Consider the following 23,179-nt stretch of genomic DNA (forward strand, 5'->3'; position numbering starts at 1 on the left):
TAGAGAAGTAAAGAGATGCATTTGGTTGGCTTTTATTTGGAGTCTCTGGTTAAACAGAAATGGAATTATATTCAAAAATTCCTCTCACAAATCTAGTGATCTAGTGTGGAGTTGTAAAATGCTCGTATGGAGGTGGTTTTTTTTTTTGGAAAATTACACATTCCCATTGTAACTTTTACGTGTTTTGCAAAAATCCTTTGTATTACTTAAGCTAGGTTCAATTTGATGGGTAATTTTCCTCGTTGAGCTTTTTGTCACCGAGTTTCTAGAATTTGCGTTCTTCATTAATATAACTTGCTTACAAAAAAAACCTTTGTAAAAAACAATTCTTAATTTTAAAACTTGAGTCAATTAATAAAAATTATTTTTAATATTTGAAAAATTCTATCTCAAAAGTCAATATTTTCGGAAAATAAATGAATTATCAAATATTTTTTATTGAATATTTGAAATGAGAGAAAATATTTTTATTATGTATAAAATTTTATTGAATCTTTTTATCCCGTGCCTCGCACGAAGATGATCCAAAGCCGTGAGTATACTAATCATTATATGGTTATTTTTAAACCCGTGCCTCGCACGGGTTTACACACTAGTTAATTGTAATCAGGTTATGGCATAATTTTGCTAGTAGTTACTCCCTGCGTTTCTTTTTAAATATAGTCTTAGATGAATTTTTTTGTTTCTATTTAAGTGTTGTTTTATTGTTTAATGTTATAATTTGTCAATTATACCCTTGTTTTCTCAATAAATTCCTTAATTAATCATTAAAAAAGAGAGTGATTATTAAAATTTATTTGAAAAGAGAAAATAAATGAAGGTATAATAGAAAAAATAAATATAATAATTCAGTATCTTAGTTGAAGAGTTTTTTTTGTTAAAATGACACCTAAAAAGAAAAAGAGAGTAACTTTTAGAAGATTTAATGCATATGAGCATAATATAAATCAAATATATTCGTCATTGATTATTTTAAAATAGGTAAACTTTTTTTAAAAAAATTCTATAATTGAGACAAAAGCAAAAGTACTATTATAATTTAAAAAAAATTTAAACTTAATCGTTAAGAAAAGAATGAAAATATATTTAGAGATAGGATAGCCAAATAAGATTACACTAATTAAATCAAAACAGCCCAAATGTCCCAAGCAGTCCTTCCCGAAGAACTTATCACAGAAGTCTTATCAATTCTTCCTGCCAAATCCATTTTGCGATTCAAATGCGTCTGCAAGCCATGGGAATTCCTCATTTCTGATCCTTTCTTTGTCGAAAAGCATCGTCGTCGATCACAAAAAAGAAACTTGCATCTCGCTCTAATCTTGTGCAGGCCAATGACACATATTAGAGATTACTATTATGATCGAGATTGTTCCGTGGTACCATTTCCCCTCAACAATTTACTACTTAATCCATCTTTAACCATTAACATCCTTCCTCATCACCGAATGAGATACAAGAGCTGCTTCCGAGTCATCGGTTCCATCAATGGATTGCTCTGTTTGTTTAATTCTCGCATAATTCGTGAAGGTGATGAATGGCATCGAAACACATACTTCCGTTTGTGGAACCCAGCCACCAAGACAATATCTCAAAAATTAGGCTCAATTACCCATCCCTATGACCAGCCATATGGGCCCGGCGAGGACCTATCTAACTATTTCAGATTTGCATTTGGTTATGATAAATCAACTGACACTTATAAAGTAGTGGCATTCTGTCCTAAGGAGGTGAAAATTTTCAGTTTTCGTGATAATGTTTGGAAAAATATTCAACATTTTCCTATAACTCCTTTATATTATGTGCATATGGTTTGCCGTAGAAAGCAACGTGTTAATGAAGGTGTTTATTTGAATGGCTCTCTTAATTGGCTGGCAATTCTAAATTGTGAATATTTTACCAAAGAATATCTAATTTTTCCAGGAATAGATCCATTTGTTTATCCAAAAGTGGATCAATTTGTTATCATCTCGCTGGATCTGTGTACAGAGACATACCGACAGTTGCTTCCTCCAAGTGGTTTCGTGGAAGTCCCATCTATTTTGCCAACTATTAGTGTGTTGAGGGACTGTCTTTGTTTTTCCTCCCACATTAAGACCACCCATTTTGCTATATGGATGATGATGGAATTTGGAGTCCAACAATCTTGGACTCAATTCCTTAATATTAATTGTATGGATCTTCAAATTGATCATGACTATCCGCGATATGGTTATGAATATCTAGTGCATCCATTATGCCTTTCTGAGAATGATGGCACAATAATACTAGCAAGCAGTCATGATGAGCAAGCATTGCTCTATAATTGGAGAGATAATAGTGTAGAAAAAACTAGAATTACCAACCATGTATTATGGATGTTTTCTCTTAATTATATCGAAACCTTGGTTTCGACTTGTTGAAAGTAAGTCTCTCTTCAACATTTTATTTATTGGAATTTATGTTCTTGTTTTATATTAGTTTATCTTTGAAATCATTGTCCTCTTATAATTAACATTCTTGTTTTATATATGTTCTCCTTTTATATTAGTTTATATATAAGTTGCTACTTGGACTTTGTATGTATTCCTTTCATGATGGCTTAGCCTATCATTCTGTTAAATGGATAGCTATTAATTTCTTGTTACAAGACATCCTAAAAAAATAGCAATTACAAGACATATACATCAAATTGAGGCATTATGCATGGAATTTTGAACTGTAAAATAGCATATAATCGAAGGCAAGTTCTTATAGTTTCTTATAGAGAACAATAGAGTTTTTACTTTCATAATTTCAATTTTATTATATCTTTTGTTTAAACATACACCAGAGGTCGAAACATACATTTCCCTTGTCATTGTTGTTGCACTTGTTAATCACACTCACTACTTCCAATTAATCAAGAGACCATTTATTGAGTTTGTGTGATGCAGTTAGGGGCTGGTTGGATATGTTTACGAATCGCGCCTATACAATCGCAAATGTGGAATTTTGTCAGTCATAAAATTTGCACAGTTTAGGTTGACAAATCAAATGATATATTCCAAGATGTTATGTACAAGTTTTCTCATTTGTTACATAATAAGCTTGCTTGTAATGATATCAGCTTTGTTTCAGGCAGGAGGTTAGGCGGAAACGGTTTTATAAAGAGTTTTAGTGCAGAATTTTATGCAAATTTGTCCTCTGATTTGTGATGCTGTGTTGTGTGAGGTAATGTAATATGTTGGGGTGTGTGTCAGTGTGATATGTTGTAGCTTAACTTATTAGACTATCTTGTCTTAGTAGTACTGTTATATGTTAATCTTCAAATATGTGATTACTTCTCATTCATATACTTTTTCATGAAGAAAGAACTCTGCAAATAAATTAATCCATATATTTTCATATTTTTTACATGATTGTTTGAGTAGAAAGAAAAATAAAATAAAATAAATTTAGAAAAAACTACTAGAACTATTTTTCAACATCACAATCGCTGTTGGTATGTGCCATCTTTCTTTATTTTTAAAGACAGTAATAATGTAAATAATGTATATGTCATCTAAAAAAACACGAGTCGATAGTAATGTCTATTAAGACGTAGACACAGGGACACGTCATTGATTTTTTTTAAGCAAGTTATATTGATGGGAACAAAAGTTCACTAAACAAGATTATAAAAGACGAGGCGAAAACCTCGAGGGAGAAATTACCCACCAATTGAAATCTAACTGTAAAATAAAAGGTTTTTGTCAAACTCATAAAAGTTATAATTGGTATGAGGAATATTTCCAATAAAAGACCACCTCCATGTGAGAGCTTTACAACTCCACACCACATCGCGGGAATTCCACATCGCGGGAATTCCACATCGAGTTCTTAAATATAATATCATTTCTAAAAACCCATAAACTCCAAATAATTGCCAACCAAACACACCCCACCTTTCCTTTACTAACTTTCTTGGATTTACAAAATGAATACCATCTCCAAAAACTCTCCTTGAAACCCACCTCCTTATAATTGGCCATTCCAATCCAAAAAGCCACTTCCTTCCAAACCTTATCCGTCTTACGGCACAAGAAGAAAAGATGGACGGGAGATTCTAAGTCATCATCACAAAAAACACAACCGAGATTAGAATTAGAAGATAAAATACCTCGATTCAACAACAAATCCTTTGTGGGAATCCTATGCTTGAAACATCTCCATCTGAAAGCTTTGACATTTAGCGGAATTTCACCCTTCCAGAAGAGAGGAGAAACAAAATCATAACGATTAGGAGGACCGAACTTCACAAGGCCATTAACCATAACACTATAGCAAGAAGAAACGGTAAAAGAATCATTGGACAAAGGACGCCACTCCACACGGTCCTTCAAGCGGCCACCCAACGGTGGAGATTCCGCTACTAGACGGTGGTGATCCAACAATTCTCTCAACAAAGCCTCTTCACCCTCCAAACCCTGTGGGAACAAAGGGATCCCAAGTCATTCCACACCCACACCTCATCGATCCAAGCTCCCATACAAGCAATGAAAACATCCTCTAAATAAGAAATAGCAAATAAAGACGGAAATAACAACTTTATGATGCCCTCCTCCAACCAAAAAGAGTGCCAAAAAGAAGTAGAAAAACCGTCACCAAAACGGAAAGAAACATTATTAACAAAAAGCCTCTGGTCATCCTTTGCACCAAAGACAATATCCGACCACCAAATCGATTTCGAACTATAATTATCAAGCTTACCTCCTTCAATAACCATCCTAAGCTTAATATTCCCATTCGAGCTTTAATCATTTGATACCAAATGGAGTTTGAGTACTCCAAAATTCTCCACTTCCACTTAGAAAGAAGAGACAAATTAAATTCTTCTAATCTCTTTATACCTAACCCACCACTATCCATCGGAACGCAAACATCATCCCAACTTACCCAATGAACACTTTTCTTCTCCTCCGACCCCCCCCCCCCCCCCCACAAAGGAAATTGCTTTGAATTTTATTAATCTCTCGAATCAACTTTTTAGGAGCCAAGTAGAAAGAAAAAGTGAATATAGGTAAACTTCCTAACACCGAATTCAAAAGTGTAATTCTTCCTCCAAAACTAAGCCACCTCCCTTTTCAAGTACTCAAACGCTTCCTTATGTTATCCACCAAAGGGCTTCAAAACTTTATCCTTCTAGGATTTGAACCAATACGGATACCAAGAAAAGAAAACTCCTTTTCCTCCCTTTTGCAAGAGAGAAAGGAAGTAGCTACATCCAAGAAACGAGAGTTAATGTTTATGCCAATAAGCTTGCTCTTGTTGTAATTTATGCTGAGACCCGACACAATATCGAAACTTCTCAACACCGCTTTAATAGCCCATAAGTGCTTCCGACTACCATCTCTTAACAATAGAGTGTCATCCGCGAATTGAAGCACATCCACAAAAATTTACCTTTGACTTTACAACCAATAAAATCCCCGTTTTCCACCGCCTTAGTAACCATAATTTTAAGCCCTTCCGCTACAATAACAAAAAGAAAATAAAATAATGGGTCACCTTGCCGGAGCCCCCTTTCAACCATAAACTCTTTAGTAGGACTACCGTTAACAAGAACCGATATTTTGCTAGAGAAAATTAAAACTTCCATCCATCTCATCCAAAGCTCCACAAAACCTATCCTTTTCATCATAAATTTAAGAAAATTCCAACTCACCTTATTGTATGCCTTTTCAAAATCCACTTTAAAAAGAAGGAAACCCCGCCCCTCCTTCGTAGAATAATCCACCAATTCATTCGCAACTAGCACCACACCAAGCAATTGGCGACCCGGAACAAAGGCACTTTGGCTAGAAGAAACAATGGAGTGCAAGACCCTTTTAATCCTACCGACCAATAACTTAGAAATAACTTTATAAATACAACCTACCAAGCAAATAGGTCTATAGTCGTCCAACCCCAATGGATTAGAAGACTTAGGAATCAAAGATAAAAAAGAAGAAGTGATAGACTTCGAAATTGCTCCACCCGAATATAACTCCTTAAAACAAGCCATAAAATCCTCCTTTAAGAAAAACTAACATTTCTTCACAAAAAGAAGGGAGAATCCATCTGGCCCCGGACTTTTCGAACCATCACAATTCCATACCGCCTCCTTTATTTCCTCCTCGGATAAAGGAGACTCAAGAGAAGCGCTTTCCTCCATGCTCAAAGAATTAAAAAACACATTCTCTAGAACCGGTCTACTAAAGCTATCCTCCTTGAACTTACTATTAAAATGACGCCTCACTTCTTCCTTTACCTCCTCCACTTTATCAATAATACCACTTCTTGTGGTAATGGAACAAATATGATTCTTTCTCCTCCTTTCTTTCATAACTCTATGGAAGTATTTAGTATTGGAATCCCCATCATTAAGCCAATTTAATCTAGATTTTTGAATAAGCATATTCTCCACGATTTTAAGATTCAACCAAAATATACTACTAGCCTTTCTTTTGATAAGTTGAATCTCTTCACCCAAATGGTCACAATCATCCGCCTCATACAACTCTCTTACCCCTTCCTTCACTTCCAAATCATACTTACCAAACACCATTTTGTTCCACCATCTAAGTCTATCCTTAATGATTCGAAATTTCTCTTTTAAGACGAAATCCCCTATATCACGAACTATTATCGCCTTCCATTCCATCTCTACAAAATGCAAGAACTCCTTATTTTTAAACCATTCATTATTGAACTTGAATGGTTTGGGACCCCAATCCTCTTTATCAACTACCACCCATACCGGGCAATGATCCGACACATCTCTTTGCCCAATAAATTTCCCCACCATTCCCCACGAGGAAATGATATTCCCATCATAAGAAAACGGTCCAACCTACTCTTCGTTTTTCCATCACCACTAAACCAACTATATTTTTTTTCCTTTGCACGCACCAATCAAACCCCACTTATCAATAAAATTGGAAAATTCCCTCCATTCCGTTTTATTGACCAACAAAGAAATACCGACTCTTTCACTTCTATTCTTAATAGCATTGAAGTCACCTCCAATTAACAAATCCCCATCATTAAATTTTAGTTTCAACTCCACCAACTCCTTCCACATAGAACACTTAAAGGACATGGAACAAGCCGCATAAACATTAACAAAATAATAGAATTTATTCTTCCAACTAATCTTAATTCCCAAGAAGCCCGGGCCACGAAAGCTAAAAACAACCAATAAAGCACTAGCTTTCCACAAAATGAGAATACCTCCCGACAAACCATCTGATTCCAAGTAAGAGAAATCAACATCCGAGTTTCCCCAAAAGCTCCTAGCCACCACACCCGTGACAATGTTCAATTTAGTTTCTTGAAGAAAAAACAAATCCGCTTTACCTCTTTGAATAATACTATTAATACGTTCCCTCTTGATCCTACTTCCCCCCCCCCCCCCCCTAATACTTAAAGACCCAACAATCATTGCAAAGGTGTGTAGATCGCCTTCCCTCCTAAAGAACAACTCGTTTCATTACCTTTTAATATGACACCAATATATATATATATATATATATATATATATATATATATATATATATAAACCAAATTTCTAACCAATCTGAAAGGAAAAATTATGAACCAAGTTCAACCAGAACACCAATAGCACAACTACTATGAATTGGGGAAACAAACATCAAGCTACTAACGATTTATGCACATATGAGCATCTACATCCATTAATCTAATCACACCATTTCAAATCATAGTCAAAGAAAATATTTAAAAAAACAAGGAACCCCTAAGGCTCTAATAATATCTAACACCTTAGAGTGCATTAATGCCTTACAAATCACAAAAAGATGGAAAGCCTTATTTATGACAATCAGTTATCATGTAATTTTAGAAGCAATTTCAAGTGTTTTCAGTACAATAAATTACATGGTCTTACAAGAAAAACTAGCATTATATGAAAAAAGGAGAACATCTGTTAAAAGGGAAGAAAATAAGAAAGTTAAGAAGAAAATTCACCTCAAGCCACTAGAAAAACCGCGACACAATTTTGACAAATTGTGACGCAATCTTGACACTTTTTGGTGAATCGCAACACAATCAAAAGCTACAGTGTCACGATATGTAGAGATTGTGATATGATTTATGTTGCGCTTAGACTCTTTAAAAAGGCAAAATTTCAACTTTTGGATGGTGTGAACTTTTTGGAGATCGTTTTTTTTTTTCAAAATCAGAGTTTGTAATAGAGGAAAAGTTGTTGAAGTTTGGAAATAATGCGTTTTGGATCGAATTCAAATTTTTTTCAGACGACAGAAAGATAAAATGATGCATAATATATAAAATTACTAACAAACGATGCATCAATTAACTAAACTCAATTAACACGAGATGTTCGAAATGAACCTAATTAACCAAATTATTAGTCAAACATTATAGTTTTACATTGCTAAAGCCACCACAAAGAATGAACGGATGATTAAATCTATCACAAACCTACACATATACAATAAATCTCTATAAGCAAGATAGAGACTTAGTCACATGTTATTCTAGAAACTAAACATGTAAAATTATATGTAAAAAAAATAAAAAAGATATGAAAATAGATATTATGCACCAGATTTGTATTAGTTTAGTGCATTCATCCCCGCTAACAATGTCTAAATATACCACCACCTTTTAATAGTCCATAATGGAAAGTCATTGAAAATGATTAGTTTCTACCACTATATTCACAAAAATTTGCAGTGTTTTTGATACAGCGGATAATTACAGACAATACTAAAACTAAAAAGCCAATCGCTTCAACAACCCAAATTTGAATCTTGATTTATTTCTTGTGTTGTAACCAGCTCAAAAAGTTGTCAATCTTAAAGATCTTCTTTATATTTTGATGAAGCACCTTCCCATTACCAAAGTACTCTGAATTTCCATCTATAAATATCTTTACTCTATCCTATCAAATATCCTTTTTTCGAGTCTTTGAACTACTAAAGGTGTTAAAAACTCCAAAAACTTTGTATGCATCGATCTTTGCTCAATCCTATCGAAGTGTATTGGTCAAAAAGTACAAGTGTGCATGTCCTCCCTTAGTAGGTTCATAACATACTATGGTGGTTAAGGCTCGCCCACTGTGGCGAGAAGCCCCGTACGGTGATATTTTGATGTGATTTAGGACATCTGCTCACGTGAGGTGAGAGGCTCTATTATTGAGTGGTGATGCTTGGTAGCAAGCGTATGATTACCGACGGTAGTATATTTAGACGGTAGTAACCATTATGCTCTTTTGAGGAGTTAAGAATATGTATTACTTAGGGTCTGTCTATTCTCCTTGAGAGGAAATATATTTATAGAGGTCTTTAGAATCTATGATTTCCTCGGAAAGGGCCGCCGCTCACTTTTTCATTAGTGGACAGTTGAATAGCTATTTCCAAGAGAGTTGTGGGTCAGTTGATGACCTTGACTTTATCTCTGCACGAGAAATTTCATATCCCATGTTTCCCAGGTAGGAGCGTCAGAAGACTACAGGGCGAGCCGATACCTCTCCTTTTGGGTGACATCTTATCGTCGCCTTTTCCGGGATGGTCTAAAAACATTTCCCCACGCGAGGCCTTTTGCAAAAGTAACACTACATAGTCCCTCAGGCATGAGGCCTTTGGTAGAAGACGGAGTGTCTTTTTAAGCACAAATAATGAGAGTATCCCATAACTGGTACTTCCTTTTACGGGGTTTCAAGCTGCTCTACAAGATTCAACTAAAGAGTCACTAAGGCGAGGATTTGTTGGCCTGTAGAATCTAAATCGTTTGGATAGAAATTTACATAGCCTAGTTGACGAGACTACCATTCCCTCAGCTGAGTCGTTTGGCCTACTTGGCGAGACTTCCATCAATCCCTCAAGCATGACTTGCCATCCGGTCTCTCAGGTTGGACATTTGACACACCTCTTAGGCGTGAACATTCAGTTTTTTTTTCCGCATGAGGAGATACTATGTCCATCAGGAAACTGTATTATTGTGAGGAATCTAAGTCCCTCAGAAAGAAATGCTCATAGACTGGTTGACGAGACTAATAGTCCCTTAGGAGAGGCGTTTGACCTACGTTGGCGAGACTTCCATTGAGCCCTCGAGAAATACTTTCCATCAGGTCTATCAAGATGGACATCAATCGCCCTTCTTAGCCGTGGCTCTTGAGTTTTGTCTCGACCGAGGAGACACTAAGCCCCTCAGGAGAAAGTATTATCCTGAGAAATCTAAATCCCTCAGGTAGAAATTCTCATAGCCCAGCTGACGAGACTACCATTCCCTCAGGAAATGTGTTTGGCCTACTTGGGCGGGACTTTTATTGAGACCTCAAGCAAGTCTTGCCACCAGGTCTCTCAGGATAGACATTTGTTGCGCCTCTTAGGAGTTACCCTTGAGTTTTATCCTACTCGAGGAGACACTATGTCCCTTACGCGAGAGTCTAGGCAGCTTATCATTGCTGCCCTGAGGAGCAGCCAAGATCCTTACTATGAAGTCCCTAATGAGATGTTTTCCGGAGGGCGCCAAAGATTTTCACAATGAAGTCCAATGATGAGATGTTTCCCCGAGGGGCGGTAAGGATCTTTGCCATGTAATTAGATAATGAGATGTTTCCCCGTGAAGGGCGGCAAGGATTTTCGCTATGAAGTCAAAGGCGGTTTCAAATTTATTTAGTTTCAAAGTTATTGTGTTTACATATCATTCATCATTGTGACAATTGTTTATTAAAGGAGAAAAAAGCCACTTTTCTAAGGTGGGTTTTATTGCTAGAAGAATTTGACCTCAAAATTTTAAATTAAAAAGGAGTGGAAATGTAGTGACATATCACATGTCATGATTATAAAACACCGAAACCAAAGAGGAAGCATAGTAGAAGAATTCATATACAAAAAGTTGTTTATGATTTAAAATATCTCATGATTTGCTAACATATCAAATTGTTAAGCTCAAAATATAGAACCACAACATAAACATGGAAGTAGAGAAAAAGTTATATCATGATGTTAAAATCGTATCTTTAGGATGATCCATACATTTTCAAAATAGGGTGGATGGATTTATCAAGAGATGTGTGCATTGAAAAGAAGCAAGTAGTATACTATGACCCTGTCATAACCCAACTAATGGAGGCCAACACATTGAATAAAGAACATTCGCAAAGGCCGGTATCTCATAGACGAATAAAATGCCTCTCCACAACATGGTAGAGGTCGAACCATTTGACTGCATTAATTTGATGAACCTTGAACATAAATCTTATTGGGATATTAAATTCATGAATTTTGATTCAGCCACCCAAATAAGATTCAGTTACTTAAGTTGAATGAATTAAAGGAAATAATTCTAAGCAAGTATTATTGTTGGCTTAAATATGTATATGGTCCCTATAATATAAATAATCCGAAATTCGATTTATTTTCTATCAAAATTTTCTTTAAATAATAGTCATCCTAAATTTTTTCATCTATACTTTTAGCCCCCGTTTTCTATTACATGGACCTACAGATGGCGATGGCGATGTTTTTAAAAAATTTGCTGAATAATCAACTACCATGCAATAAGTTGATTATTCAACATTTTTAAAAAAAAATTCCATCATAAATCCACGTCAGCTTCCTTTAAACCAAATAGTCAACATGAATTAAAAATGTGAACGAAATGCTTTAAAAGGAATATTTTTATAAGAAAATTTTATAGAGATTAAAATCGCATTATGAGTTATTTACAGGGACCAACAATATCTTTAACTCAGTAATATTTAATTCTAATGGAAGAATTTTCTGAATAGACTCAAGCCTAAATTGTCAAGTCCCTTTGTGGTGAATGCTATGTTGCCCCATGGAGGTCTTGAACTACACGACTTAGAAACTTATACAATTCTCGTAGTGAATGTAAATAGGATCAAACCATATCATGAAGGCTAGATATCCAAAGATTTGTTTTTCAATAGGTAATGGTATAAATTACGGAACAAAAGGCTGCAATAAACGAACAATTACCTCTTCATACATGTTAGAGGTAAAATGTTCCAAAAATGAAAATTACAGGACGTAGATGAAACACTAACTTCTCTAGACTACTTTCAAGAGGATAACACCATAGTACGGACACACTCGTCAAAATTGAAAATGCTACCCCTGAACAGTTTCTAATGTAGAAGTAGCGCGATTGAAGGTTTTCTAACGTAGAAGCAGCGTGATCGAAGGTTTTCTATCCGTTGTGTTGTGATTCTATTCCTTTTTTCTCTATGATTTGTTTGCTTTTCCCAAAAAGTCCAACATGTTTTGATTTTTCTTTCAAATTCTTACACACAATTTTTTTTTTTTACAAAATACACACAACCTCTTTATATTTCTCTATTGTTTTATTTATTGCTAGTTTCAACCCCTCTCTGTTTTAAGTGTTTATTTACTTATTGTTTATCTTAGTTTTAGTTTTTCGTTTGCATTTTAACAATTTTAAAAAATTTACATTTTGTTTCAAGTTTTATATTTCGTTTGCTTATGATAAATAGAAATTGTTGAGCTTTAATATTTAGTTTTTTTTTCTGAAAATTTTATAACTGTTACATTGCTTAAATTTAAAAAAGAACTTTCTAGAGAGAGAGAGTCTTCCTTCTCTCTTCAGGGGCTTGTGCTAGGGCTCCGCCATGGGGTCTAAAGAACCGGTGGGTTTGGGAGGTGAAAGGGGCTGGACCAAAGCAAGAAGTTTTAGGAGTGGGTGGAAGAACGGCGGGAAGTGGGATATAGAAGGAGGTAGGCGAAAACAAGGGAGGGTTGGTGATTTGAAGAGCACGATAACATCGTTCTTTATAAAGTCTTTCAGTGACAAATGGAAAGCGAAAGACTTATTCTTCGAATTTAAAGAGTTTGGAGAGATTGATGAGGTGGTCATCCCGCCCAAGAGAGACAAATACGGTAGGAGGTATGGCTTTGTTCGTTTCCTTAACGTGGAGGATGTGAAGCTTTTATCCATAAAAATGGACAACGTGATGTTAGATGGTAAGAAGATTTTTGCTAACATTCCAAGGTTTGAAAGAGGAACAAGGGATTCTGAGTCGGTTGTGAGGAAGCAGGGAGTGTGGAGCAGAAAGGCGAATGCAGGAAAGGTCAGTGGAGGGGGAGGTAGTACGCTACGTGGTCATGGTTATGGTGGTTGGGTTGGCAACAGGTCTTTTGTGGAGGTTCTTCAAAATAAAAAAAGCGGAGAGGGTGGCGATAGACTTGGGGGTATCAATAAAGTAATGCATTATACTCCTCATCAAGAAGACATTATCAGGTTCAAAAGTGCTTTTACGGCGGTGGTTTCCCATTCAGAAGAGGTGTTTAGTCTGAAGAGGAAGTTTTTGGAAGAAGGCTTATTTTCCATAAGAGTCACGATTTTGGGCCCAAACTTATGCTTGTTAGAAGATCTGGTTAGTGGTGATACGGAGGCTTTTGTCTCGGAAAAGAAGGAGTGGTGGTCCCAATGGTTTAGCTCTATAAAACCATGGGAAGCGTCAGACGTGGATCATGAGAGGTTTACTTGGCTGAGGTTGATAGGGATCCCGTGTCATGCATGGGGCGAGAATTTGTTTAAAAGTATAGCGGGAAGTCGTGGGTCTTATATCAAGAGCGCAGAAGGAACTATGGCGAAAACCAGTATGGATGAGGCTAGGATTTTTATCAAAACAAATAGAAAGGTTTCCTTGAATGGAACATTCGATCTGGTCATCGACGGCATATCGTATACCATTGGTGTCTTTGAAGATTGTGGGGTGGGTTTTGAGCTTCAGTCAGGTGGTTCTTCGTGGGATATGGGAGAGTCGGAGTCTGATTCTTCCTTGCGTGAAGACGTCGGAGAGGAAGAGGAGGCTATGGATAATAATTTGGAGGTTAGGGGCAGGAAGAAGGATGTAGCTGTTGATGGGACTACAGGAGGTTTTAATGAAGCGGTGGCAGAGAGATTGGTACAGGACCAGGTTTTTTCTTGTAATAAGGAGGGCTATAAGTCTATCAATAAAAAGGTAGATTTTGACTTACATGTATTAAGGGGTGTGGAGAGTTGTGCGGCAGTAAAGCAGGCGGCTATTAATGAAGGGTCATCAGACATGGAAATTTGTGATGTCAGTAGAGTGGGGGAGTCGTGTGACAAGTGGGAGGGTATCAAAAAAGGGGAGAATGGGGTTTATGGGGGTATGGTTGAAGGCTTATTTCCTGCTGGGCCTGCTGATTTAGAGGCCCATTTAACTGACCCAATCTCTTTTGACCAAGCTTGTTGCCTAGTTTGTTCGGCCCCATTAAAAAAGAAAAAGAAGAAAAAAGTTGTGTGCGGGTTAGGCGAAAATGTCAATATTTCTTCTTCCTACTTTGCTTGCATTGGACCGAGAGCTAACACTGCCGCGAACAAGAGCGAAGAATTGAGTTCTTCTCCTGATTCTATTGAAGACCCGAATTCCCCAGGTGAGTCTATTTCTGTTTGTCAATCTGTGGATGATTCTGATATAGTCAGATGCAATTCTAGGCTGGTGGGTAAAACCTTGGCAGGAAGTAAGATATGGTCTTCGATTGCGAAATTGGGTGTGGTGAGTGAGAAAGAAAACTGTGTCTTAGAGAAGCAGATCGAGCAAATGGAGTTGAGGGACAAAGAGGGGGTGTGTGGGCAGAGGGAGAAACTTAGAATTTTTCCATGAATCTTATGTCATATAACATAAGAGGGGGGGATGTCTACTAAGAGGAAGAGAGTCAGTTTCTTGATCAAGGCTAAAAATATTGATGTTTGCTTCATTCAAGAAACAAAATTATCCAGCTTTAATGATTCTTTAGCAGGGGCTTTTTGGGGTAGTTGTGATGTGGAATGGACGGCGAGCAACTCAGTGGGAGCAGCAGGTGGAATGGTGATACTGTGGAGGAAGGGTGTTTTTACAGTTAACTTCAGTTTTATTGGTATTGGTTTTGTTGGTATTAATGTCATGTGGAAGAATAAAGTTTACAATTTGGTCAATATCTATGCTCCTTGCAATGTTTTAGAGAGGCGCTCGGTGTGGTCCACCTTGTTGCTGTGTAGGCAGCGTCGAGGGTTAGAGGATTGGTGTTTAGGGGGGGATTTTAACGAAGTGTTACATGAGGATGAAAGAATAGGTGTGGGCGGAAACAAGCAAGCTAGGGGAATGGAAGATTTCCGGAGTTTTGTGGAGGATATGGAGTTGGTTGATGTGAATTGTGTGGGAGGTAGGTTCACATGGTTTAAGGATAACGGCAAAGCAATGAGTAGACTTGATAGGTTTTTATTATCAAGGAACGTTGAGGAGGAGTGGGGGGTGATTGATCAACGTATAGAGAAGAGGGACATTTCGGATCATTCGCCTATCCGTTTGAATGTAGGGAATATCGATTGGGGGCCTAAACCCTTTAGGTTCAACAACGCTTGGTTCAAACAAGAGGGGCTTATGGAGTTTATTGAAGAGGAATGGGGTAAGTTGAGTTTTAAGGGGCGGGGGGACTTTGTGTTGTGTGCAAAACTTAAAGCCTTGAAGGAGAAGCTTCGTATTTGGAATAGGGAGGTGTTCGGGTGGATAGATCTAAAGATGGAGGAGGAGGTGGAGACAATTAATGAGTTGGATAGGTTGATGGTGGATAATCTTGGTGGGTTCATTGATCCTTTGGTTCATGATAGAAGAGAAGCAAGTAAGGAGCTATGGAAACATTTGCAAATAAAGGAGTCAATGCTACGGCAAAAATCTAGGAATCTATGGTTGAAAGAAGGTGACAAAAACTCTAGATTTTATCACAACGCAATCAAAGAAAGACAAAGACGGAACGTTATCACGTTGTTAGTAGGCGAGAATGGTTTAGTAGAAGGGGTGGAAAATATTAAAAATGAGGTGAGAAATCATTTTCATTCGGGGTATAAGGAAGAGGATTCATCTAGACTGGTGCCGGAAGGTGTTGATCTTAAAAGATTGTCCGAGGAGGATGCGGGGTTGTTGGAAAGTAGTTTCTCGGAAGAGGAGGTGAGAGAGGCCGTGTGGTCTTGTGATGGTAATAAAAGTCCCAGGCCGGATGGGTTTTCTCTAGAGTTCTTCAAAGTGTGTTGGAATGTGATTAAGGAGGACGTGTTGTTGTTTGTGAGGGATTTTCATGGGAAGGCTACTCTTACTAAAGCTTGTACATCCTCTTTTATAACGCTTGTGCCAAAGGTGTCTAATCCTCAATCCTTGAATGAGTTTAGGCCTATTTGTCTAGTAGGTAGCTTGTACAAGATACTTGCAAAATTGGTGGCGGCTAGGTTGAAACGTGTTATTGGGAATTAGGAATCAAACGGCTTTCATTTCCGGGAGGAATATTTTGGATGGGGTGCTTGTGGTGAATGAAGCTTTGGACCTAGCTAAAAGAGAGAAGAGAGGATGTGTGGTGTTAAAAGTCGATTTTGAAAAGGCTTATGATAGAGTTAGTTGGAACTTTGTTAGATATGTCTTAAGGAAGATGGGGTTTGGTGATCGGTGGATGAGTTGGATGGAGGGGAGTATTTTTACCAACCATTTATCTATCCTTGTGAATGGTAGTGCTACGAAGGATTTTTCGGTAGAGAAAGGCCATAGACAAGGAGACCCGCTATCCCCCTTTGTTTTTGTCCTTGTCATGGAGGTGCTAACCGCTTTAGTGAGAAAGTCAAAACAAATTGGAGAGTTTCAAGGGTTCAAGGTTAAAGATGAAGTTGAGGTGGACATACTCCAATTTGCGGATGACACGATATTCTTAGCCGAAGGAGATACCGAGAACTTATGGTGCATAAAGTCTATTCTTAGGGGCTTTGAATTAATGTCCGGTTCTAGAATTAATTTTCATAAAAGTAATGTTTATGGTGTGAACATGGGGGATGGTTACATGGAAGCCGCTTCATCCTTTCTTTCGTGTAAAGTTGGCCTTACTCCTTTCAAGTTTCTTGGTGTGAGGGTGGGCGGAGATCCGAGGAAGATATCTTTGTGGAAAGATTTATTGAATATGTTGAAAAGTAGGTTGGCCGTTTGGAAAGGGAGATTCTTAAACATGGCGGGTAGAGTTGTGTTGATTAATTCCGTCCTCAATGCGATCCCTCTTTACTCTCTATCTTTTTTTAAGGCCCCTAAAAAGGTCTTAAATGAGATTAGGTCCATCCAAAGTAGATTTCTTTGGAGTGGGACGGATCTCAAAAGATCTATTAGTTGGATTCCTTGGGATACGGTGTGTAAATCCCGTGAGGAGGGAGGTCTTGGAGTAAAAAATGTCGAAATAATGAATGTCGCTTTGATTAGTAAGTGGAAGTGGCGGTTGCTTGTGGAAAAGGAAGCGATATGGAGGGACATTATTAACGCTAGATACGACAACACAAGAATTAAGGTTCTAGTGGGAGACATTTCGGTGTTGGGTAGAAAGGATTCTATATGGTGGAGAGATTTAATTTTGTCGGATAATTATGAGTATCTTCAAAACGAGCATTTTGCGAGAGCAATTGATTGTTCGGTAGGGAATGGAGAAGATATTCCTCTCTGGTATGCTTGTTGGTTAGGACCGGAAGCTCTAATGGAGGCTTTTCCGGAACTATTCCGTTCTGCTGTTAATCATTTGCAGGCTGTTAGTAAGGTAGGTACAGTGCACAATGGAAGATGGGTTTGGAGAGTTGATAATTTAGTGGCTGCATGCACTGGAGGAGTAATGCAGCAGCATCACTTTGTGGAGCTGGCCGAACTGCATTCTATTATGCAGAGGCTGCATATTAATGTCAGCAGCCAGGATAGTTTCACGTGGAAGTTGTGTGACGACGGCGTTTTCACGGTTCGCTCATGCTATGATCGCTTCAAAGCGAAGCTGTCCGGTCCTCCATTAGGCCAGGATATTGTAGCAACGCTGGCCCATTTGTGGAAGATTAAATCGCCTTCCAAAATCCTGTTTTTTTCGTGGCGGTTTATTCTTGGGAAATTGGCAACGAAGAACCAATTGGTGAGAAGGGGTATCCTAGTAGGAGGAGTGGAGTCAGCTTGTGTGTTTTGCCAATCGGAGGAGGAGACTCAAAATCACTTATTCGTGAATTGTCCGGTTTCTTTAGGAATTTGGAGGAAAATGTTTGGTTGGGTGGACCTTGGGTCTATAATGTCTTTGGAGGATTTTGTGTGTTTCTTCCACAATTGTGGTAAGATCAAGAACATTTCGAAGAGGGCTATTGGAGCGGTGGTTTGGCTCTCGACGGTGTGGAGTTTATGGCTCAAACGTAATGCTAGGATTTTCAAGAATGAGGCTTTTAGTTTTACCGAGTGCATATCGAATATTGTTTTCAATTCTTGGAGGTGGCTTAATTCTTTTTATAAGAAGGTTCCTTTTTGTAATTTTTATCATTGGAATATCCTACCACTATCGTGTTTTGAGGTGTAGGAACTTTCCTTGTGTTTCGGGGCGGAGTAACCCTTTTACTCCCCATCAATATATTGCTTATTAAAAAAAAAAAACTGTTACATTGTTTATGATAAATATGAATTATGTGTGAATAAAACTATGTACCAAAACGTGAATGGTTAATATAATAGAAATTAAAAGAGACTAAAGGAATGTTAACGAAGAAAGATGGAAATCTAGCTCAAATATAGTTCAATAATTTTTTTTGCTTTCGCACTGGTTCGACCTACATAGTAGATCGATTAATCCGGCTTGTGCTATGGAGTCACGTGCACTAGCCAAACATTGTTTCTGCCAGGAATCGAACTCGGTATTCCCCGAATATCGTTCAATATTTAGATATTCAATAAATAAGGTTTGGGTCCAATGATCATTGAGTACTATTATTATTTTTAATATGAGTCTTTCCATGTGTTATTGAAAATTTCTAGAACATGCATTAGTTAATACAGTTAACTGTATTGTAAATCACACGCAAGACAAATTTTTTGTGAAATTAAAGGACCCTTAGGTATAGCTAAACTCTTTATTTGTTTTAAAATGTTGTAGTAATATAGGGAAATAATTTACCCTCTTTTGCTGTCATAATACTGATTGGTTGGAGATTTTTGTTTAATGCTTTAGTAGAAGATTGGGAGGTGTTAGATGAAAGAATTGATAAAAGATTTCGAGGAAATTAGTAGAAGATTGGGAGGTGTTAGATCAAAGAATTGATATAAGAGATATATCGGATCATGCGTTAATCGGGTTAAATGTGGGAAGAGTTGAATGGGGACCGAAACCTTTTAGGTTTAATAATGTATGGTTTAAACATGAGGGTTTTAAGGAGTTTGTTGAAGTAGAGTGGAAGAAGATGATTGTTAGTGGGAGGGGGGACTCTGTTCTTTATGAGAATGGGGTTTGGTGAGAGGTGGATGAGATGGATGGATAGTTGTATATTTACCAACATGATGTCCATTCATATCAATGGTAGCACTACCAAGGAATTTATAGTGGAGAAAGGTCTTCGGAAAGGTGACCCGTTGTCACCTTTCTTGTTCATTTTAGTGATGGAGGTTCTTACGGCCTTATTGAAGAAATCAAAAGAGTTGGGGGAATTCTGCGGTTTTAAGATTAAAGGTGACAAAGAGGTGGATTTGTTACAATTTGCGGACGACACCATTATCATAGCCGAAGGAAATACTGCAAATTTGTGGAGTATGAAATCTATCCTTAGAGGTTTCGAGTTGATGTCGGGTTCTCGGATTAATTTTCATAAGAGTATTTTTTATGGATTTAATGTGGGTGAGTGGTATTTGGAAGCCGCGTCTTCATTTCTTTCTTGTAAAGTGGGATCATTGCCTTTCAAATTCCTTGGAGTGAGGGTGGGTGACAATCCTAGGAAGCTCTCAATGTGGAAAGATCTTATTATGATGTTAAGAGGAAAAGATTTTTCGTGTGGAGAGGTTCGCATCTTAGTATTGCGGGTAGAGTGGTGTTGATTAACTCGGCTCTAAATGCTATTCCGATATATTCACTTTCCTTTTACAAGGCCCCAAAGAAGGTGTTGAATGAGATTAGATCATTTCAAAGCAAGTTTCTTTGGAGTGGAGGTGATCTTAAAAAATCGATTAATTGGGTGTGTTGGGATACAGTGAGTAAAACTCGGGAAGGAAGTTTGGGAGTTAAAAGTTTGGAAATAATAAATGTGGATTTGCTTAGCAAATGAAAGTGGAGAATCCTTACGGACAAGGAGGCGGTTTGATGTGATATTCTAGAGGCTAGATACGGTAGCCCGAAGTTGAAAGTTTTGACAGGGGATGGTTCGGTGTTGGATAAGAAACACTCCATATGATGGAGAGATATTATCATATCGAATAATTAAGAGAATCTTATTATTGATCATTTCACGGGTGCAATTATTTGTAGCATTGGAAATGGGGCTGAGATACCATTGTGGTAGGCAAATTGGACGGGTCAGCAACCGTTAATGGGAGCCTATCATGATCTTTTTTTATCGGCTTAAAATTACTTGTAAGATGTTAAATTTTCAGGTGCTCGTGATGGAGGCAAATGGAGATGGAACTTTGAGTTGCTGTTTGGGGCTGGGAGTGCGGCTCCTGTTTCCACTGTCGGGGCTGGCAGCGCTGGTGATATTGTTGCTGTCGGGCATCCTTTTTCAGCTAGTATGCAGAGTATGGCAGCGATTTTATAGCAACATTCTGTGCAGAAAAATGGAGTAGACAACTCTAAATGGAGAACGAATCCGGATGGAATCTTCACGGTTAGATCGTGTTATGACCTTTTCAAAGCCAAACTCTTCGGGCCGCCTATGAACCATAACATAGTAAAGGCTTTAACTCATCTTTGGAAGATTAAAGTTCCTGCAAAAATTTAGTTGTTTGGTTGGAGATTTATCCTCAATAAACTTACAACTAAAGATCAATTGGTGAGAAGGGGTATTTTGGTTGAGGGAAATAATTCTATTTGTGTTCTTTGTTTATCGGAGGAAGAATCGTTACCGCATTTATTTAGATCTTGTAAGGTTTCCTTGCGTATTTGGCGAAGGGTGTTTATGTGACTTGGAGTCAGTGAGGATTTGTCTTTAGAGGATTTTGTGGATTGTTTCCGCAATTGTGGTAGTCTTAATTGCTTGACTAAGAGAACGATAGGGGCGATTGTTTGGATAGCTACGGTTTGGAGTATACGGCTCAAGCGTAATGAGGTAATTTTCAAAGATGAGTATTTTAGTTTGACCGAATGCATGACGGAGATTGTTTTCACATCTTAGAGTTGACTTTTCACTTCTTATAAAAAGGTTAACCATTGTAATTTTTTGTTGTTGGAATATTCTACCGCTCTCGTGTTTTGAGATGCAGGAGCTTTCCGTTTGTTTTAGGGAGGAGCATCCCTTTTGCTCCCTTTAATTCCATTGCTTATTAAAAGAAAAAACTTATTTGGCGCTTTACATTTGGGATATGGATCAAATGCTCCTCTGGAATCATTTATGTCCTTTATGTGATTTGGAGGAGGAATCGGTGGGTCATGTTTTTCTTGGTTGTGGTCATTTGAGAATTGTTTGGAAGGAGGTGTTTGCTTGGTTAGGGAAGGGTATGGAAGAGGATGTGGGGGCGGTGGCTGGTTTTGAAAGGATGGATCGGGTTTTTGTATGGTGGAATACATCCGTTTTAATTTGTGTGGGATTGTCAAACCTTCCTTCTTTGCTTTCTTCTAACTTTTGGTTTGTTGGTGCATTTATTTGGAAAGGAATAAAGTGGTTTTTAATGATTGTGTTTGGAATACAACCGAAATGTTGATCATTCTTAAGAATTTTGGTTGGGATTGATTTTCTATTCTTGCTAGAGGTATGGGAAATTGCACGAGAGGTTTGATCTGTCAATCCTTGTGCGTATGTATTTGTGTAGTCTAGTTTTTTTCTTCTTTGTGTTGGTTTTCCTTATTTTGTTTCGTTTATTTTATATTGATTTGCACCCATTGTGCATTTAATAGAAATGCTTATCGAAAACACTGTAATTTTATGTCAGTGTGCGGTCCCATTAAAAACTCTTAAAGATCAATTTTGATAATTGTTTAACTCTTTTAATTAGAAACTAAAATTTCTTTAAGTTCAATGAAAAATATTAATTTTAATGATTGTTCAATGGTGTATTTCAGGAGTAAGGATCCACTTCATTTCCTAAAAAGAAATGGAGAGTCCATTACTATAGTTTTGTGTGCATAAAATTCAATAAATAGTAAATATATGTCACATGTCTTAGAAATACGTGTAATATATACACAAAACTATAGTAATGGAAAAAAAATGAAATATAAGAAATGGAGTGAATCCTTATTTGTATTTCAGTAGATCTTTCAATTGTGTATTTTAATATTTTCCATTCAACATTCATGTTGCAACAATCGCAATGCGCATTCACAATACGACAAACTATGCCTTTTGATGCAAAGTTAAAAACAAAACAGAAGAAATATTTCAAACTATGGTATTAGGCTTTTTTTTAAAATACTTTTACATATTCCAAATTAGAGGAAATATTTTAAAACATGCCTTTTGATGCAAAGTTAGAAACAAAACAGAATTCATATTTTCATATTAGAATTACCATAATGAGCACAAAAGCTCCCAGTTTCTTTTTATGAGACTGGCATAAGTTATAATTGAGGTCCATTTGAATATTTGCAATAGCCTAAAGCTGGTGTAAGGGGGACACAAATACATCCAGAAAAGCAACATGCTTCCTTCTTAAATGGAAAACAAACACCAAGACATTCTATTGCACCTACCTTCATCATCCAGAACATACCTGTATATGACAGAGCAAATTAAAGTTGAAAGAAAAATTAAATATATACATATTCATAAAAAGTTAGTAACTGCTCTCAATTCTATTAATTTTTACACTTTGTCTTTTTCTACAAAAAAAAAGAAGATAGTGAAAATGTATAATTACAGAATGTGGAAAGCAAGAAGACATTGAAAGGATATAGCTTAGCATAAGACATGGATCAAAATAAAGAACTTAATAAACTCATTCTTGGATACATAATTTATAAGAACAGTAATGGTCCATTAGTAAATTGATAAGCCAGAAACAAAAAGTGGGGTAAAATTTTTTTTCTTATATTTAATAAACTTTATAGTGAATACAAGTTTCATTTCCCTTTTATAAAAATAGTGACATTCATTTCCGGCTCATCGTGATATAAAAATCTTATAAAGGTTTATATATATAATAATTGCACATTTGCACACTACCCTTTCTTTATTTATATAATAATTGAATTATGAATTTAACCCTTTATTT

General features: G+C 36.9%; 3 protein-coding genes across 3 annotated transcripts; 2 read left to right on the forward strand and 1 right to left on the reverse strand.

Moving 5' to 3' along the window:
- Window positions 1-1,132: 1,132 nt before the first annotated feature.
- LOC131613930 (F-box/kelch-repeat protein At3g23880-like) lies at window positions 1,133-2,399 on the forward strand. The gene has a single exon (XM_058885570.1). It carries the CDS (start codon window positions 1,140-1,142, stop codon window positions 2,397-2,399), a length of 1,260 nt encoding a protein of 419 aa, XP_058741553.1. The 5' UTR covers window positions 1,133-1,139.
- A 2,724-nt stretch (window positions 2,400-5,123) lies between these two features.
- On the reverse strand, window positions 5,124-6,784 carry LOC131613931 (uncharacterized). Its single transcript, XM_058885571.1, has 3 exons — window positions 6,028-6,784; window positions 5,401-5,469; window positions 5,124-5,215 (listed from the first exon to the last, which is right to left on the reverse strand). The coding sequence occupies exons 1-3, from the start codon at window positions 6,782-6,784 to the stop codon at window positions 5,124-5,126; spliced, it is 918 nt and encodes a 305-aa protein (XP_058741554.1).
- A 12,483-nt stretch (window positions 6,785-19,267) lies between these two features.
- On the forward strand, window positions 19,268-20,568 carry LOC131613933 (uncharacterized). The gene is made up of 3 exons (XM_058885572.1): window positions 19,268-19,819; window positions 19,906-20,044; window positions 20,408-20,568. Exons 1-3 carry the CDS (start codon window positions 19,268-19,270, stop codon window positions 20,566-20,568), a joined length of 852 nt encoding a protein of 283 aa, XP_058741555.1.
- The last annotated feature ends 2,611 nt before the right edge of the window (window positions 20,569-23,179 follow it).

This window comes from Vicia villosa, linkage group LG6 (genome assembly GCF_029867415.1).
Source record: "Vicia villosa cultivar HV-30 ecotype Madison, WI linkage group LG6, Vvil1.0, whole genome shotgun sequence".
Taxonomy (NCBI): domain Eukaryota; kingdom Viridiplantae; phylum Streptophyta; class Magnoliopsida; order Fabales; family Fabaceae; genus Vicia; species Vicia villosa.

Bases quoted from the DNA above. Each gene is read 5' to 3' on its own strand.
- LOC131613930 (XM_058885570.1), top strand. From the start codon at position 1,140: ATGTCCCAAGCAGTCCTTCCCGAAGAACTTATCACAGAAGTCTTATCA.
- LOC131613931 (XM_058885571.1), bottom strand. From the start codon at position 6,784: ATGGTGGGGAAATTTATTGGGCAAAGAGATGTGTCGGATCATTGCCCG. The intron at 5,470-6,027 runs GTTAGTTTTTCT...TTGTTATTGTAG, and splicing joins CCTTCTTTTTGTGAAGAAAT to CGGAAGGGCTTAAAATTATG. The intron at 5,216-5,400 runs GTAAATTTTTGT...TCTTGGATGTAG, and splicing joins TATTGGTTGTAAAGTCAAAG to CTACTTCCTTTCTCTCTTGC.
- LOC131613933 (XM_058885572.1), top strand. From the start codon at position 19,268: ATGGGGTTTGGTGAGAGGTGGATGAGATGGATGGATAGTTGTATATTT. The intron at 19,820-19,905 runs GTTCGCATCTTA...TCCTTTTACAAG, and splicing joins AAGATTTTTCGTGTGGAGAG to GCCCCAAAGAAGGTGTTGAA. The intron at 20,045-20,407 runs GTTTGGAAATAA...TTAAATTTTCAG, and splicing joins AGGAAGTTTGGGAGTTAAAA to GTGCTCGTGATGGAGGCAAA.